General features: G+C 46.6%; 7 protein-coding genes across 7 annotated transcripts, besides 5 other annotated features; 5 read left to right on the forward strand and 2 right to left on the reverse strand.

Annotated features, from left to right (window-relative positions):
* Nucleotide 1: 1 nt before the first annotated feature.
* Nucleotides 2-32: a repeat region.
* A 25-nt stretch (nt 33-57) lies between these two features.
* Nucleotides 58-232: a repeat region.
* A 34-nt stretch (nt 233-266) lies between these two features.
* Nucleotides 267-288: a repeat region.
* A 2-nt stretch (nt 289-290) lies between these two features.
* Nucleotides 291-392: a repeat region.
* A 317-nt stretch (nt 393-709) lies between these two features.
* Nucleotides 710-1,556, forward strand: FPSE_10293 (uncharacterized protein; the record flags this gene model as incomplete). The annotated part of the gene is made up of 2 exons (XM_009263410.1): nt 710-1,298; nt 1,345-1,556. 2 exons carry the CDS (start codon nt 710-712, stop codon nt 1,554-1,556), a joined length of 801 nt encoding a protein of 266 aa, XP_009261685.1.
* A 969-nt stretch (nt 1,557-2,525) lies between these two features.
* Nucleotides 2,526-4,065, forward strand: FPSE_10292 (uncharacterized protein; the record flags this gene model as incomplete). The annotated part of the gene is made up of 3 exons (XM_009263409.1): nt 2,526-3,171; nt 3,223-3,337; nt 3,390-4,065. 3 exons carry the CDS (start codon nt 2,526-2,528, stop codon nt 4,063-4,065), a joined length of 1,437 nt encoding a protein of 478 aa, XP_009261684.1.
* A 557-nt stretch (nt 4,066-4,622) lies between these two features.
* FPSE_10291 (uncharacterized protein) lies at nt 4,623-6,158 on the forward strand (the record flags this gene model as incomplete). The annotated part of the gene is made up of 1 exon (XM_009263408.1): nt 4,623-6,158. The coding sequence occupies one exon, from the start codon at nt 4,623-4,625 to the stop codon at nt 6,156-6,158; it is 1,536 nt and encodes a 511-aa protein (XP_009261683.1).
* A 28-nt stretch (nt 6,159-6,186) lies between these two features.
* Nucleotides 6,187-6,211: a repeat region.
* A 316-nt stretch (nt 6,212-6,527) lies between these two features.
* Nucleotides 6,528-8,556, forward strand: FPSE_10290 (uncharacterized protein; the record flags this gene model as incomplete). The annotated part of the gene is made up of 3 exons (XM_009263407.1): nt 6,528-7,112; nt 7,167-8,298; nt 8,360-8,556. The coding sequence occupies 3 exons, from the start codon at nt 6,528-6,530 to the stop codon at nt 8,554-8,556; spliced, it is 1,914 nt and encodes a 637-aa protein (XP_009261682.1).
* Nucleotides 8,557-9,970: 1,414 nt separating this feature from the next.
* Nucleotides 9,971-10,414, forward strand: FPSE_10289 (uncharacterized protein; the record flags this gene model as incomplete). The annotated part of the gene is made up of 1 exon (XM_009263406.1): nt 9,971-10,414. One exon carries the CDS (start codon nt 9,971-9,973, stop codon nt 10,412-10,414), a length of 444 nt encoding a protein of 147 aa, XP_009261681.1.
* Nucleotides 10,415-10,972: 558 nt separating this feature from the next.
* Nucleotides 10,973-12,089, reverse strand: FPSE_10288 (uncharacterized protein; the record flags this gene model as incomplete). The annotated part of the gene is made up of 2 exons (XM_009263405.1): nt 10,973-11,712; nt 11,768-12,089. 2 exons carry the CDS (start codon nt 12,087-12,089, stop codon nt 10,973-10,975), a joined length of 1,062 nt encoding a protein of 353 aa, XP_009261680.1.
* A 777-nt stretch (nt 12,090-12,866) lies between these two features.
* FPSE_10287 (uncharacterized protein) lies at nt 12,867-14,680 on the reverse strand (the record flags this gene model as incomplete). The annotated part of the gene is made up of 5 exons (XM_009263404.1): nt 12,867-13,322; nt 13,371-13,869; nt 13,917-14,264; nt 14,316-14,419; nt 14,483-14,680. 5 exons carry the CDS (start codon nt 14,678-14,680, stop codon nt 12,867-12,869), a joined length of 1,605 nt encoding a protein of 534 aa, XP_009261679.1.
* Nucleotides 14,681-16,273: the final 1,593 nt, after the last annotated feature.

Below are 16,273 nucleotides of genomic sequence, written 5' to 3' on the forward strand. Positions count from 1 at the left end.
GTTAAAAAATAAATAAATAAGTTTAATTATAAGCTATAAGTTATAGAGTTTAATAGCTTATAATTTAATTAATTTAATATAAGTAATTAGTACTATAATTAAAAAAAATAATAAGGCTTATATAATTATCTATTAGGTTATAATATTAAAAGGGAAATAAAAACTATTTTATATTTTAAAAAGTAATAAGTTATTTTTCTATTTATATTAGTATTAAACTTAAAGTAATTAAGTCTAAAGTAGGCCTCTTTATATAGCTTATTAGCAAATTATTAAATATATTAAATTCTAAATAAGATTCCCTATCTACTCTCCTATAGTTAAGCTACTAATTGGCGGATTAGTAGTTAGGTCGGTGATAACAAGCGAATCCCCACTGTTGTATGTTTTTTTGCAGTCTTCTTTTTGGCATCTAGCGCAACCTCTTCACCGTCCATCTAGCACCAGTTAGTGACCTCATCCTCTATTTTCCTTCAGCCGCAGATATAACCCGGTAATAACCCCTGTTTTTCCCACTGATGCCTGGACCGGACTTTGATAGCGCACTCCAAGCGTCAATCCCAAGCGACATAATTGGTTCAGTGGTGCAATCGGATGTTCCTTCATTGGGGAGTGGCCGAGCGTGAATATGGTACATATTCACGCTCATCCACGATGTCAAACTTGACATTCCTTCCTTATTCCTCTCTTCGCCAAATAAACATCAATCATGAAGGTCACCAACGTCATTCTGCCTCTCCTCGCCTCTCAGGCGGCGGCTCAGGTCATCGATATCCAGATTGGTGACACTGCGGCGCTTGGTCTTATGCGACAGGCCGCTCAAGCCGAAAAGGATGGTGACCATGCTCGCGCTGCCGACCTTAGAGAGCTATTGAGCAAATCGCGTAGTCCTTCCCGAGATAGAACTCAGTGGAAGACTGAGTGTTCCGTCAGCTCCACCATCAATGCAGAGATTTACGTCGTTCCCGACCCTTCACGCGCTCCCAAAGAGATCGCCTGGGCGATGGATTACCTCGACAAGTACTGGACAACCGATGATGGTGGTGAACTTCCCTATCCCGGCGATTTCGATCGTTTTATGCACTCCGACGGCTTCAGAATTCTTCGCACCGATTACAAGGATCTGCCCTGGACTGTTCGCAATTACCGAGAGGAGCTTCTCAAAGAAGGTACCAAAATGGAGCGCAAGTTTATTGCCGAGTTGGACGGAGTAGCCTTCTTTGCGCCTGGCGTTGTGACTTGGTTGGCACCTCTGTTTGCAGGAAGCGATGTCAAGCCTGGACAGAATGCTTGCGACGGTAAGTGATTTCCAATGATACAAAGGGCAAAACTAACAGGCTATAGACGAAATTGTTGACTTTAGCAACTGGGATAAGAAGAAGTCTGGGTCTGAGGATGTTAACTTCTCATTCAACTATGGTGGTAAGATGCAAGTTGGAAACTCCATTGCCATTCAAGTGAACGCAAAGAAGTCTGTGAAACAAGAGCCTGCTGGAAAGACGGAGGAGGCGATCAACAAGACAGTTGAGGACGAGGACGACGCTGCTGAGCTGTAATGCAAGCTGAAAGTGATCATTGCTATCTTTTATCACATAGTTACGCCAACTGAAGTCTATTTTCGGCCAGTAACCAAGACGGCTTGACGTCAGACACGGCGGAAAAGTGGATTGCTGTCAGAACATCCAATTGTGCAGTCTTGCTTTGCTTTGGCAGGGCGAGTAAGCCTATGAGGAGCTCTGTTTAGTGCACGCAACCAGTCAATTGGAACATATTTCCATTGTCTCTCTCCTTGCTGAATGGCTAGATACGCTACAACTAATACAAATTGTGCAAAAATCCATGGGTAGCGCTGCTACAGGGCCCCATGGTGCGAGGCGAATGCATTCCAGCGCAGAGGTCCAGCGATCGTCGCAAGCGACGTCTTGGCACTTGGCATCTCACATTTGGAGGCGGTCAGACCGTAATGCGACCCCGGCAATAGAGTCTAGACCGATGGTATCACTTCTGCAGCATTACAGCGATGTCGTGTTACCATTTATTGACTCTATGATCATTGAATCAGCTATCCAAAAGCCCTCGTTTTACTTACAAGGCACTTTCGATAAAACATGGACTATTTGTGTGCCGTAATGAATCAGGAAGGTTACTGCAGCTTTCTTATCGTATAAGCATGTCTCAGTGCCTGGCAAGCTTGGCATGGCTTTCTCTCAACTAAACACAGAATTTCAACACAACAAAGCAACCGTGTCACTTTGCATAACTCTAACGCAAAGCACAAAAGCAAAACTCTCACATTCTAGTCCCACAAATACATCCATAATCTGCCCGCTTCCGCCCATCAATGACGATGCTGTCCAAGCTAACCCCAGCCACTAATAGTGCGGTGATCATTAGCTCATCCGTCGCTTGCGTGTATCTCTGTACTACAAACACTATTTGTTCTCCCCTCATTTCTAGACGCGTCTTCAATTTTGTCTTCTCGCGATCTACTTATTTTGACGCGTCAGAAATAGCATCGAGAAACCATGACACCAAGCACAGATAGCCTGTCGCAGACAGGCACTACGACTACGATTGTTCGACCGCGGAAACAGATACCAATTGAAGCTACAGAGCTCACGACCAAGGACAAGATCTCGACCGATGCGGACGTTTGGGGTCGTGCAGGACTTGGACGGTCGTGGCTACGTTCTCTCGTTGGAGCTTCGCCGCTGTTTCTTGCGCCAATCGGGTCGATATCCATCTTCATCACGCTCGTTCAGTACGAAGGATCCTTCTCACTCTTTGCAGACGCAGTGAAGGAGTATGGCTTCTGGAACATCTGCGCCCAGTATGGGCCTCAAATCAACATCAAGGGCATTGCAGCAGTGATCTGCTGGCTCGTCGTTCAGGCAGTTTTGTATATCTATCTCCCCGGCGAGAACCACCAGGGACAGCTCACGCCAGCTGGATATCTTCTCGACTACAAGATCAATGGCCTCTCAGCCTGGATCGTGACGCATCTCCTGTATGGCGGTCTCAGCTGGTTTGGCATTCTGGACCCCGGTTTCATACCCCGCAACTGGAGTAGTTTGATTGGGGCCATGAACTTAGCTGGCTTCCTTATCTCGGCACTTGCTTTTGTCAAAGCGTACGTGGTGCCATGTCATCCAGAGGATAGAAAGTTCAGTGGTACGTTTTCAGACTGAAGCTTTCGTTAGCAAACTCTAACCAAAGAATCAGGATCCTTTTTATATGATTTCTTCATGGGAATTGAGTTAAATCCGCGGTTGGGTGATAAATTTGACCTCAAATTGTTCAGCAATGGTCGAGCTGGAATGATGGTGTGGACTTTGATGTAGGTTGGCTGCTACACCCTTTCCGCATTCGTTTACTCACATGTGATCCAGAGACTTCTCCAACATGGCTTATCAGTACCAAAATCAGGGGTACGTTGAGCCATCACTAATTCTCGTGACAGCACTCCAGACGCTCTATGTGCTAGACTTCTTCATCAACGAATCGTGGTATCTCCGGACGATTGACATCGCTCATGATCACTTTGGCATGTATTTGATCTGGGGCTGCTTTTGCTTTCTGCCAACAACATACACGATACAAGGGCAGTACCTTGGTCTGTACCCATCATCAGCCCCAACACCCTACCTGGCATTCTTCTTTTCCCTTGGAGTAGCAGGCTATGTGCTCTTCCGCGTTGTCAATCACCAAAAAGACATGGTCCGACGAACAGGGGGGAAATGCACCATCTGGGGCAAGCCGGCCGAGTGCATCTCAGCACGATTCCGAACCTCGGATGGCAGACAGCACACGAGCTTGTTGCTCTGCAGCGGCTTCTGGGGCTGGTCTCGTCACGCAAACTATGTAGGGGACTTGTTACTCAGTTTTAGTACGTGTGCACTGGTCGGTAGCACAAAGGCTGTGGTGTGGTGGTATGCCGTCTGGATGCTTCTGTTGCTTGTCCATCGGTGTATACGTGATGAGAAGAGGTGCTCGGTAAAATATGGAGCTGCCTGGACTGAGTACTGCAAGCGCGTTCCTTGGCGATTCATTCCTGGTATCTGGTAAAATGGAGTGTTGTGGGAACTTCATTCCGCACAGGAGGGTAACCAACATACATTACGGATAGAAGGTGATCTTTGTACTTGAAGATTCCATAGACTTGAGATTTATTTCTAGACCAAATAGATATGAAGAAATCGTGTTGCAGGTAGATTCTCCATACAGCTTCCCAGCTCAAGTCAGATCTCGGGACTCTTCGAGTCTCATCCAATATTTGGCTATCTTTGGGACATGCATGAGGCGTCACACTAGCCACCAACGAAATGCATTTATAGGCGGTGTTATGTCGCACAAATCCTCACCGTACTTTCATTATCTTCCAATGTCTCAGTGAAAGAAGCAATATATCGTCTTGGCATGGGGGTTTAACAGCGCCCACCAACGAACATGTACATGTTTCCAGTGGTTATCCGATACTGTCTTGCACGAGTACATCCAGTTGGTGTGAGGGCATCGGCCCTATGTCCTAGGAGTACATCAGTGAATTTGTGCCTCTCCCTTTGCCTCTCGATTTCCTCAAAACACATCTCTCCTTTCACTCGCAAGTGAATCTGTCGGACGCAATGCAGCGACACGACAAAATTGTGGAGGATGTCTCCATGAGGATACGCGACCTTCACAAAATTGGACAGCCATACCGAATATCACATGGCTCCTCGAGCAGTACCCGACCCCGTCATTCACCAAGCACCAACGTCATCGATATAAGCATGTTATCCCAGGTCATTTCTGTTGACACAGAGAAAAAGACATGTCTCGTAGAGCCCAACGTCCCGATGGATCGGCTAGTCGAGGCAACAATGCCATACGGTCTAATACCCCCAGTTGTGATGGAATTTCCTGGGATCACAGCAGGCGGTGGTTACTCGGGAACATCAGGGGAAAGCAGCTCTTTCCGCCATGGGTTCTTCAACGAAACGATCAACTTTGTGGAGATGATTCTCGGCAATGGAGATGTCGTAAGGGCATCCCCTGAAGAGCGAGAAGATTTGTTCTACGGTGCTGCGGGTGCTGCGGGTACTTTGGGTGTTACAACGTTGCTCGAGGTCCGGCTTGTCGAGGCCCGGAAATTCGTGAAAACAACCTATCATCGTGTTGACAGTGTTAGCACTGCGGTTTCAGAAACACAGAAATGTTGTGGGGTTCCGGATACCGATTATGTTGATGGAATTCTCTTTTCGAAAGACCATGGCGTTGTCATCACTGGACAGCTTACAGATCACAAACCTCCCGAATCTCATCTTGTCACCTTCAGCAATGCTGCGGATCCCTGGTTCTATCTTCACGTGCAGGAAAAGACGAAAGATCTTCTGCCGTCTTCGCATGTCACTGAGTACATCCCACTCGGAGAATATCTCTTTCGTTATGACAGAGCTGCCTTTTGGGTAGGACGCCAGGGCTATACTTATTTCAAGTTTATACCATTCAACCGATTTTTCCGATGGCTTTTGGACGACTATTCTCATACCAGGACATTGTACCACGCTCTTCATGCAAGTTGTATTTCAGAACAATTTGTCGTCCAAGATCTTGCACTCCCATACGATACAGCTGAGGAGTTCATTGACTGGGTCGATTCTGAACTTGGCATATGGCCTTTGTGGCTGTGTCCGCTAAAGGAAGCCAGGATGCCCACCTTCCATCCTGTTACTACCAGCGTGGAAAAGCATGAGGTTGGCGATGACGAAGTCGATATGTCGCAGCCTATGCTCAATATTGGCGTCTGGGGTTGGGGTCCAAGGAATGCCGAGGAATTCAAGGCTAAAAACCGCAGCCTGGAGAAGAAGCTGGCAGACTTGAGAGGTCGAAAGTGGCTGTATGCTCATGCATACTACACCGAGGAGAAATTTTGGGAATTGTACGATCGTCCCTGGTATCGGAACTTGAGGGAACGTTACTTTGCAACGACCCTCCCGACAGTTTACGACAAAGTCAAACAACCCGAGGGACCGAATGGCCAGACTGGGGGCGAAGGATGGAGTTGGAAGTCTCTATGGAACAAATGGCCAATTGGAGGCCTTTATGGAATGTACATGGCTTTTAATTCTGGAGATATCAGTCTCCATAGACAGACGACATGGAAGTACAAGAGCGAGTAGGCTTCTGTTGTAACACGACCCGAAAAGTAAAAAAAAAAAATAAAAAAAAAAAACATTAAGTCGGTTTCTATTATACACTATATTCTCAGATAAACAACCATCACTTTTCTCCTGTCAGCCAGCAGATTTTATTGGGACCCTTGTCGGGTTTCGTTCTTGGCAAGGTAGGCTCAGCCTAATGAGCTGTCGTATCACCATGACTTTGCGTACACTTGCTGCTGACTTGCATGATGATATCCGTGCACATGATGTCAATCAAGAACAAGGCTCTGGGAACTAGGACGGGATAAAACACCCGAATACCCTTCCGGTACTCTTGGCACAACTTGTTTCATTATTCACCAACCTGGAATACACTTCATCGCAAACATGGTATCAATCAGATTCCGATACCTAGACAAGTTCTCCTATCAGGATGATATTTTTGAGCAACTTCTCATTACAGCGGAATGGCAGGCATGGGAAACAGTCTGGCTTTTCCGCTTACCCTCCATCGCAACAAACCCCTCTGTCCCTGTGGTACTATTCGAGAGCGGATGCAATATCCATAACTCGACAAATTGCAGAAAGGCCTGCAGTACTAAGCGAACAATGTTCAAATCGCCCGAAACGCTCTGGAATTGCCTTTCCATTGCAGCCGTCGCTGCGATGACAGAGGGTGAGAATGCTCCTCACCGAATCAACGAGACTGAAAGTGTGACTTTTATGGAAACTTTCAATCCCGGCCCGCTGAATCGGTTCCATAAGCTGGGGGTACTTGCGAGATACAGCCGTTGCGCTCTTCAATCTTGCTCCGATCCAAGATTCCAAGGATGTCCGTCCGAGCTGTGGGAAGACAAATTCCAATACGTCCCTTTTAACCTCACAAGCATAGAAGACCTTGGAAGGGTGATGGGGGAAGAGTATTGTGCCAAAGCCGATCCAGGCATCGACTTTGATATTGCAGGGCCTGGGGTGTGTGTCACTGCTGTGATCGCGAAGAATGATCAATAGCTAATGATCTTACAGATCCTCGTGGCATATCTTATGCAATTCCTCATTGTCCTTGTATTTGCCGTGGCATACAAGACCACAAAAACTTGGATTCGAAATTTCTCTCTTGCGTTCTTATTGCCATTCAAAGGGCCAACCAAGGCTGTCAAAACTGCGATACGATGGCAGAACTTCGTGGCAAAAAGCAAGTTTAGCATCGCAGCAGGAGCCGCACTCGTCGATCTTCAGGAAGCGCAAGCAATATTTCTTGCCGTAGTATCAACAGCTGCCATCATCGCATTCTCTAGTTCTAGCTCAGCGGGACTTGCGAATATCAGTTCGTCGCTATCGTGGTTGGCCAACAACATCATACTACGAGGCGTCGTATCAGCTGGCATGTACCCGCTGCTTTTCATCCAGCTCATACTACACAAGACACACAACCGTTGGTGGTACACTCTCTTTCTGGTCATCCTCAACTGGGTCTTGATGTTGATCATCACGCAGCCCGATGTTGTGGGTGTCGAATCCTTGGAGAAGCATGTCAAGAAGACCAATGATGTCAATCGCTGCGGAGGGAATGCAGGACCAAGAGCTTATTGTCAGACTTTGAACTTGCGATTCAGGAACATATCTGTAGGTCTTTCTGATGACAGTCTTGTCTCATCTGGAAGCCTGTCCAGCTTAGGGTCTAATATCACGAGCGATGTCCTAGGTTCAAAGAATGGGAACCCTTACTTGTTGAAGCAAAATGTGGAGAGCTACTTCAGATTTCACTCCCGCGTCCAAGCTCCTATACACACCATCATGATATTTCTGATCCTGGATTGGATGAACTCGGTGTTGAAAGCACAGTGGTTTGAACCAGACACATGGCTATATGGCAGGGTCAATGTCTTGATACAGCGCTCACCTACACGTTTGCAGAGGTTTCTCGAGGGACGATATTTTTGGCTGTTGACTGAGGCCTTGTGGATTTCCATGGAAGTCCTCTCCGTGGCGATGGGCATCATCGGAGTCAAAGAATTTCAAGATTTCCTGAGCGTACTACAGGATGGAAAAGAAGGCGACAAGAGCGACATACACATATCAAACTGGAGCTTTGGGCAATTGGTCGCTGCTTGCGTCTGGTTTCCCACCATTTTGAAGTTTCTTTGTCTCAATGTCGGTAAGTCCAGACGAGTTTTCTATTTGCGTTATTTCGCAGGCTAACTGACTTCCCAATGTAGGTGGTATTCTACCAAGCTTACGAAAGCGAGTGGGTGACATGATCGAAATTACATATCGTATAGAAAATGAGCGGCTTATCAGTGATGTCGCCTTGGAAAGTCTCATACCTTCTGAGTCAATTGAGAGAAACCACACTGATGATGTGGAGACTAACAGATTAACCCCCCGAAGATCATGGGAGAGAATAGATACCTAGTTAGTCTCGTCGTCTAGTGCAGGATACTCGAGAACACTCTGTTAAGATGAATGATCATGGGGCAGGTACCGAGTCATTGGTCGTATTCAATCAAGAGTCAATTAAATTGCCAGCCTTGAAAAAGGAGCAACTTCAAAGTAATGATCGTGATTCCTCGTGTTAGATCAAGCTCTGAGATTATGATAGCTGGGGTACACGACGTATTTGGGAAGGCTGGATATCGACCCTGGGCATCCAAAAGTGCCATCAGGCTGGGGGGCACGTTCCTCTTCGCTCGGTTATCAGGGAGGTGCTGCGACGATCTATCAATCTAGACCTCACGCAAAGTGGGACGAATGTCAATGGTCGTATAGAGCGTTTCCAAGTACAGGAGAATAAGATTGTCGGGTCATGCACATCACAAAAGTCATGAGGATATAGGGTAATGTTGAACTACCGTATAAAAGTTTCTGGACCAAAGGATTGCATTTGGCAGTGACCCTCAGTGCCATATTGTTTGGGAGTGAATCGTGTTCAACAACTAACTATTTAATTACACATAACCCAGACCAAGAACATTCAGTACAGGAGTTGACTGTTGCCATGATGCATTGGAAATCACTGCAAGACACAAGTAGATGCGGAACCCATCCACGTGGGCTCAATTTGGTGTCGTTGCATGACATCGCGGAGAATGCTCTAAGTTGCAATGGGTATCGTGTTCTGATCGGCTGTGCTATACGACGTTGCTCCGACTAGTCTAGTCCTTTGGCGACGCATTGAAATGCAAGGGACAGGCAGGACTCAATTAACTTGCGACACTCTGTCTCGTATCGACAGAACCGCTTAACTGCTTTAAGCTTGAAATGGGCAGGGATAAAGCCCAGCGGCGCAGTTTCCAAGAATAACTGACTCTCTTGGTTGGTCAATATCCACCGACTAACCTCCGGTAGGTTAGCCACGCTGTCCTAGTTCTTCGGGGATCTCCAGGCCTTAGGGAAATGTAGCCACACTGACTTCAAGGTTTACAGAAGTCGACCGCTGAAATTGGCAGCAGACTGTCTCTTTTTATTTGTCATACCAATGATGGATCGTTCTGGCCCCGGGACTAGCAGTGTCCGTCAATTGACCGACTCTTGTACACTGCTACGTAGCAATAACACGATATCGTATCTCCATACGCCTGGACCATCTCAACATCACAGCTCAACGCTATGGAGCCGAAGTGCCGGCTTGATGAAGTCATGTCTATTAATATTATTCTCCAACTTCTATAAAGACTTTGTGATCAACCCACGATATCCAACATTCTCATCATCAATCATCTCATCTTCTCAAGCATCTCAAGCATCTCAACTACCAAACACTCTTCAACTCCAACAAACAACTCTCTTCCACTTTCTCCCACACAAACAACCAAACACCAACCATCAAAATGAAGTTCACCACCTCTCTCTTCGCTCTCGCTGCCGCCACTGGCGCTGTCGCCGCTCCTTCTGCTCCCCTCGATGCTGTCTCCATGATGGTCGCCACTCCTATGTGGACCATCGAGTCTATGCAGCGAACATGCGATAAGCCCGACACCACCTGCACCTGGAACTTCAAGATCAACACCGGCAGCGGCGCCGCTACTGCTTGCAAGTACGTCGTCAAGGCCTCCAAGAACGCCTCTCAGGCCAACGGCGGCCCTGTCAAGTGCGGCACTTTCACTGTCACCTCTGGCTGGAGCGGCCAGTTCGGCCCCAACAACGGTTTCACCACTCTCTCTGTTGTCAGCAACAAGAAGCAGATCGTTTACCCCAGCTACACCGACAAGCAGGTTTCTGGTGGCAAGGTTGTCAAGCCTGACCAGAAGTACGCCCCTGCTGCTCTCCCTTAAGCGGTTGACGATTTATGGATGACGGATACATTGGCTCTGGTGCCGATAGCAATAATACTTAATGCTGGATAACTAGACGGGTTGGATAGAAGTATATATAGTCTAATTTGACATAAGCTATTACCCTACATTTCATTTATTCCTTCTTTTGTGATTTGGTATGCAAAGTGATATCAAACACTACACCATTTAGCTTTGCAACAAGTTCGAGAAGATATAAATTGCCATTAACAATGCATCTAATCAAATACAGAGTCATTTGCATTTATCAGTCCCTGCAGCCATCTATGTAAACAGAGAGCAACATGTAGGTAGTACAAAGAGATGCTTGAGCACAAGCACCAGCCTTGAATCAAGAACAAGGAAGAAGAGCTAAAGTCCCTTCGTTATTCATACAAGAACTGATAGAGAAAATACTCAATCATCTCCTCGGTATTAGTGGTAAGTTGAGTAAATCCGGAATTATAACTATGTGTGCAAGTGACAACTAGCTTGAGAGAACATAAGGGTTGTTTCATTACTAATTACTCATTACTTATTATCGTTCCATACCCTGCATTATCTTTTCAGTTCATCCTGTGAACTCTTGGGCGACCACATCGAAACGTCGGCCGGCAACCCGATGGGATCCAGATTGGGTTCGTATACTATCCTGATACTCCGTCGATGATCATTCCGCTCTGTGTCCGTCCTGTATAAAGGACTTCCAGGGACATCTTCCATTTCTCTCGCTCTTTCACGCTGCATCTCACTGTTGCCTCCTTCTGAAATGCGCGGTCTCGCCGTCCTTATTTCCAGAGGTGGCGTAACAAAGCTCTTGCCTGATATGCCTCTCTTTTGGCGCTTTCTGTGACAGTAGAAAAGCAGGCCGGCCAGGAGAATCATGAGGCCCAATATACCGGCGCCGGCGCCAATGCCTGCTTTTGCCTGAACGGAAAGTCCATCCTGTGATTCTACTGCTGTAGTTTGGTCGCTGGCTGCCGCTTCAATTGTGGCGGTTGGTGCCGGAGCTGAAGTGGCGTATGCTATAGATGAGGTGACTGCTGCAGGTTCCGCAGATGGACTTGCTACAGAGGCCTCTATAGACACATCAACGGGTTTCGAGTTGATGTAAAAGAAACTACTCGTCAGAGTATTTGTATTATCCGGATCTGTCGTATTGAGAAGCCTCGCCACGAATTTCGTATCTCCGGTTTCAAAGTCTTTGGGTATCTTCCAGTAGTATGAGATATATGTGTCTGGACATTCTTTGTTCCAGACTTGCCAGCTGGAGGAAGGATAGTTGAAGGTTTCGTTGGCTACGCTAAGTTAGCAAACCAAGCTACTTTCTTAGAGGGTTGAAGAGGTTCTTACCAAATATTTGAACAGCTTGAGAATCATTATCCGAGTCAAGTGTCCTTATCTCCAGGCTGAAGGTCTGGCTCTGATTATCGTCGATATGAATACCGCCTGTCCAACCAAAGCCCTGTGTTTCCCCGACATGCCAAGTATCGCCCTGGTTGGGAAACATAATTTCGTCACCATTTTTCGTCAAGGATGTGGATTTGCACCATCTGTCGATCTGTTCTGGTGTTCTATCACCGTGAACCTGGCGCTTTGAGAGTCCTGTGCTCTGTTGCTGTTCGCTTCGTCGTCTCCGCGATAGCATCGTGCTAAAATCTAGTGGGAAACGCATCTTGTAATTGATATAGTTGAAGAAGCAAATAAAATATTTATGGAGAAATAGACAACATCAAGAGAAGGCATCACCATGATGTTTTATAGAAACGATGTGCTGTACAGGGCATTAAATGTCCATGCTTTTTAGTGAAATAAGATGCTGTTTCAAGTCACATTCTACTTTAAGGCGCCCAATCATTGCTAGCGCATGGACCCTAGATCGATTCAGCTTGATGATTTCTGTCATGCTATTTCCAATAATACGCCGCAATTATTTCCTTTTTTTATGTATAATGCAGCTCTTAATAGACCAGCATTCACAGCTTTCACTGAGATGAATACTGGCAACAGACATAACTCATTGAAAAGACGTTCGTGACTACCCAAACAACAATACGGAGCCGCCGTATGCTAGTTGTCTACAACAGGAGCTTGGGCCTTGGTTCGCTGCCAGAAAAGTAGAGCTTTGAAGTTTGACGTCCTCTAGCGCTGCCAGAGCATGATCTCAGCGCCTGCAAGCACTTCAATTTTAATCCTCCGATTAAAAAAGAAGAATGTGAAACCGCTAGAACATATTCTCCGCCAAATCAGTAGTTAGTGGATTTCCCATAAATAAACTTGTAACTTGCTTCATCGTCTTGTCCGAGCACCAAGATTGCGTTTACTGCTAAGTCGGCAATCGGACGAAAGATCGACTTTACAGGATGCTCGTGCATGTCCCTGGTCATATAACAAAGACCTTGTTAATGCGTAGGCCAACTAACCTGACTCAAGTCCTGTTTCGGTCGACATACTATACAGAGCGTTCAACCTCAATGGCCGTAGTCATACCATCAGCCCCCTGCTCATCTCCTTCAGACGGATCATCCCAACCCTCACGTTGGTCCTTGGGCAACCTGACGAACGCAATGTCGAGAGTAAGTCCTAATAGCGCTAAGCCGGCCGCAAAATACAGAGCTGCCCTATATCCTTTGGCATCATTGTCGTTGTTTGTTCCGACTTCTGTCTCAATCGTTCCCGCGAATCCTTGACCCAGACTGTTGCCGTATAGATTGAGTGTTCCGATAAGACTACTGGCTATACCCTGTTGGCGCCGATTGACACTGTTACTAGCAATTACCTGTGCGGCAACGTAAACAAGATCTGGGCAGAAGCCATACAGAACCATGGCGGGGAATAGCTGTGCCCAAAATGTCTGTTGAACCGGCATCGTTGCCAAAAGAATATTCCCAACAAACGTGACTAGCACCTGGGGGTCTGTCAGCATTGTTCTTCGGTCATTGTTTCTGATACTTACACCAATGGCCATGATCCATTGCGCTGCGATACGCGGAATGAGCCATGCTGCAACGAAAACGGCAAGGATAGAGCTGAGCCCGAAAGGAATGAAGTGTAAGCCTGTTTGCGTCAAAGACACTCCGCGCAGAAGTTGTTGCCAAGCCACAGAATACCAAATCCCGATTCCAAAAGCCATGTAGCTCAGCAAAACAACAAAGATCAAAGCGAGAAATGTCGGAGCCTGAAAGATGGAAAGTGGCATGATGGGATCTTTTGCGTAACGTTTCTCCCAGAAAAGGAATGTGGTAAAGAGGAGCACTGAAAGTATAACCAGAGCGATTTCGTAGGGAGTATTCCATCCCACCGAAGGTGCTTGGTTGCATACTACATTGAAGAGTAAAAGACTCCCCAGCCCCAGGATAATTCCAGGAACATCAACATGCCCTCCCTTGTCGACTGGGGTCTCCTTGGGCATGAGCAAAGTCAACCAGACTAGGATCAACGCGGAGACACCCGCACTCATTAAAGTCAGCCATTGTACAACATGTCCCAAGTAGAAACTCACATGAGGATAAAAAGCCACATCCAATTTACTTGATCCATGAAAACACCGGTTATCAGTGCGCCAACCATGCCACCCAAAGGAGGCGACGCTGCAAAAAAACCCAAGACGATATTCCGGGATTGACCAGGTGGTACCATAGTTGTGATTATAGACACGGCGTTGGGCATGAAAATACCACCACCTACGCCTGTGAGAGCACGCATGGCAATGAAGGAATCGTACGTCTTGGTAAAGGCGTTGACAAACGAAAAGAGAGTAAAGACGGCGCATCCAAGAAGGCTTAGTTGCTTATGGCCATAGATGGCGCCAAGGCGACCTGTCACTAGGACAAATGCGCCTTGTGTGAGTCTGGAAAGGATTAATACCATCATCGAGTCTTTCGTTGAGGGTTTGGCTCACGGGTAAGATGCTACCATCCAGTTAGCTTTCCCAGGACCGGATTCGCGCCCGAGGTCTTTGCTCAGCGCAAGACCGCCGGCAATAGTTACTGCGTTGGAGACGAACTTGATGGTGTTTCAGTATATGCTTGGCACGATATGTCTCTTCTCTATAAGCGGATGGCTCACCTGAACAGTATTGGCGCACACCAACAAAGCAATGATCATTCGCCTCGTAGCCAGAGTTATTGTGAAAGCAGGATCCGCTTCAAAAATGCGTCTTCCTCGACCATTCTCTTGTCGCTCTGTAGCATGATGATTCCTGTTTCTATCTTCAAGAGATATGGACTCAAACGGGGCTTCAGTTAAAGTCTGTGTAGTCGCCATCTTGTACGAGGTGTTATCTCAGTGTTGCTGCGGGGAAAATGAAAGCTGCAGGTTACCTCACGAGGTTTTATTAGACGGCATGCAGCGTCCAGTTGCAATCGCGTAAATTATTCGGTAAAATCATGTAAGCAACTGCAGTGTACCGGTTACAGAATGTTTGTTGGCGATCAATGTTTACGTATACTTCAAAATATTCAACGTCTAATTTTCATCGATAATGCGAATTTATACCGTTGCAAACTTGTTGAGATTTCACGCTGCCTCAATGTGTATCCACTCAATCTTGTGTTTTTCGTATGTGTCAACACTACCAACTTGGGGAGGCGTGGTTCAAGACTTCAAGAAGGCACGTAGGCCGGCATGCTAATCACTCGCTTTTCATCGGTTACTGTTATTCCAAGAATGAGCGCAACAGACTCGTGATTTACTGTACTGAGCTTATGATGGCATTACCTCGTCTATCTAATCGTAAAAGACTTTTAAGTTTGATAACCCATGTTCGTGCATGGTCGGTTTTGGTTACTGACCCATGGCTGTGTCTACTAGGGTAAACATCCGTGGTATGACGTAGGTGGTTTGGTCTTGGCTCTGTCTGTTGTAGAACATTGACATTAGTGAAACCTGCAATGTCATCGCCTTTAGGTACTTGTATAATAGAGATCAGTGACTGTGGAGCTTGGGGGTAGCGGTTCGTTGGGTTCGTTTCGAAGGAAGCGAAGTCTGTCTTGAACAACGAAGCTTGTGCAGGAACGAGAATCATGAACAGCACACAAATACAAATACTGTTCTCAGGAGCTACTAAGGATTTAATAATCTCATAACAGCTTATTATAGTGCTACCACAAGTGCCACAGGTAAAAGTAGTCTCAGCTCTGGGGCAGGAAGCGAAATGTGACATTCCAGCCGTCACTGGTCCCTGAGCAAGGGGTTGGACGATGTGTCCTCATAGAGCTACAGCTGTTTCAGAAAAGTATATAAGACAAGCTCCAGCTCCCCCTCAACTTGTCTTTGACAACTCTCACTGTCGATCACGACAGACGTTGGTTCCTTGCCATGGAAGTGGCCACAGGCCCTTGCAAACAGTGATGCTCAGTAGAACTATGTAGGCCTTTGCTTTTCCTTACAGGTTGACCACGGCTTACCCGTCCATCTGTGACGAAAAGATCAACCTGATCAAAGGCTTCCCAAAGTCAAAATTGAGTCCCAAAATATGGAGGGAAATTCTTATGGCAGATCTGGCGGACTGCGGCGATGCGGCGCGGCATGACATCGTACCAGCGGCGTCTCGGGCGGAACCGTGTGGAGAAGGGTTGCGGCGTATGCGGCATTTAGACTGCGGGTTTCGCTGCGGCATAAGCATCCCGACAGCTGAAAAATCATGCGACAAGATGACATGAGGAAACCCAGTTCGACGCGGCTTTGTCCGGTTCCAAGAAAATAAAAATAAAAATTGTAATCAAAATCCCGTTATATATAACCTGGTTGCCAAAGGTAGTGGAAACATCCAGACATCCAGACATCCAGACATCCAGACATTACCATACAAACAAACAACACTCCACACACACATCCTTCACGCTCTTATCCTTATCT

Source organism: Fusarium pseudograminearum, chromosome 2, assembly GCF_000303195.2.
Source record: "Fusarium pseudograminearum CS3096 chromosome 2, whole genome shotgun sequence".
Taxonomy (NCBI): domain Eukaryota; kingdom Fungi; phylum Ascomycota; class Sordariomycetes; order Hypocreales; family Nectriaceae; genus Fusarium; species Fusarium pseudograminearum.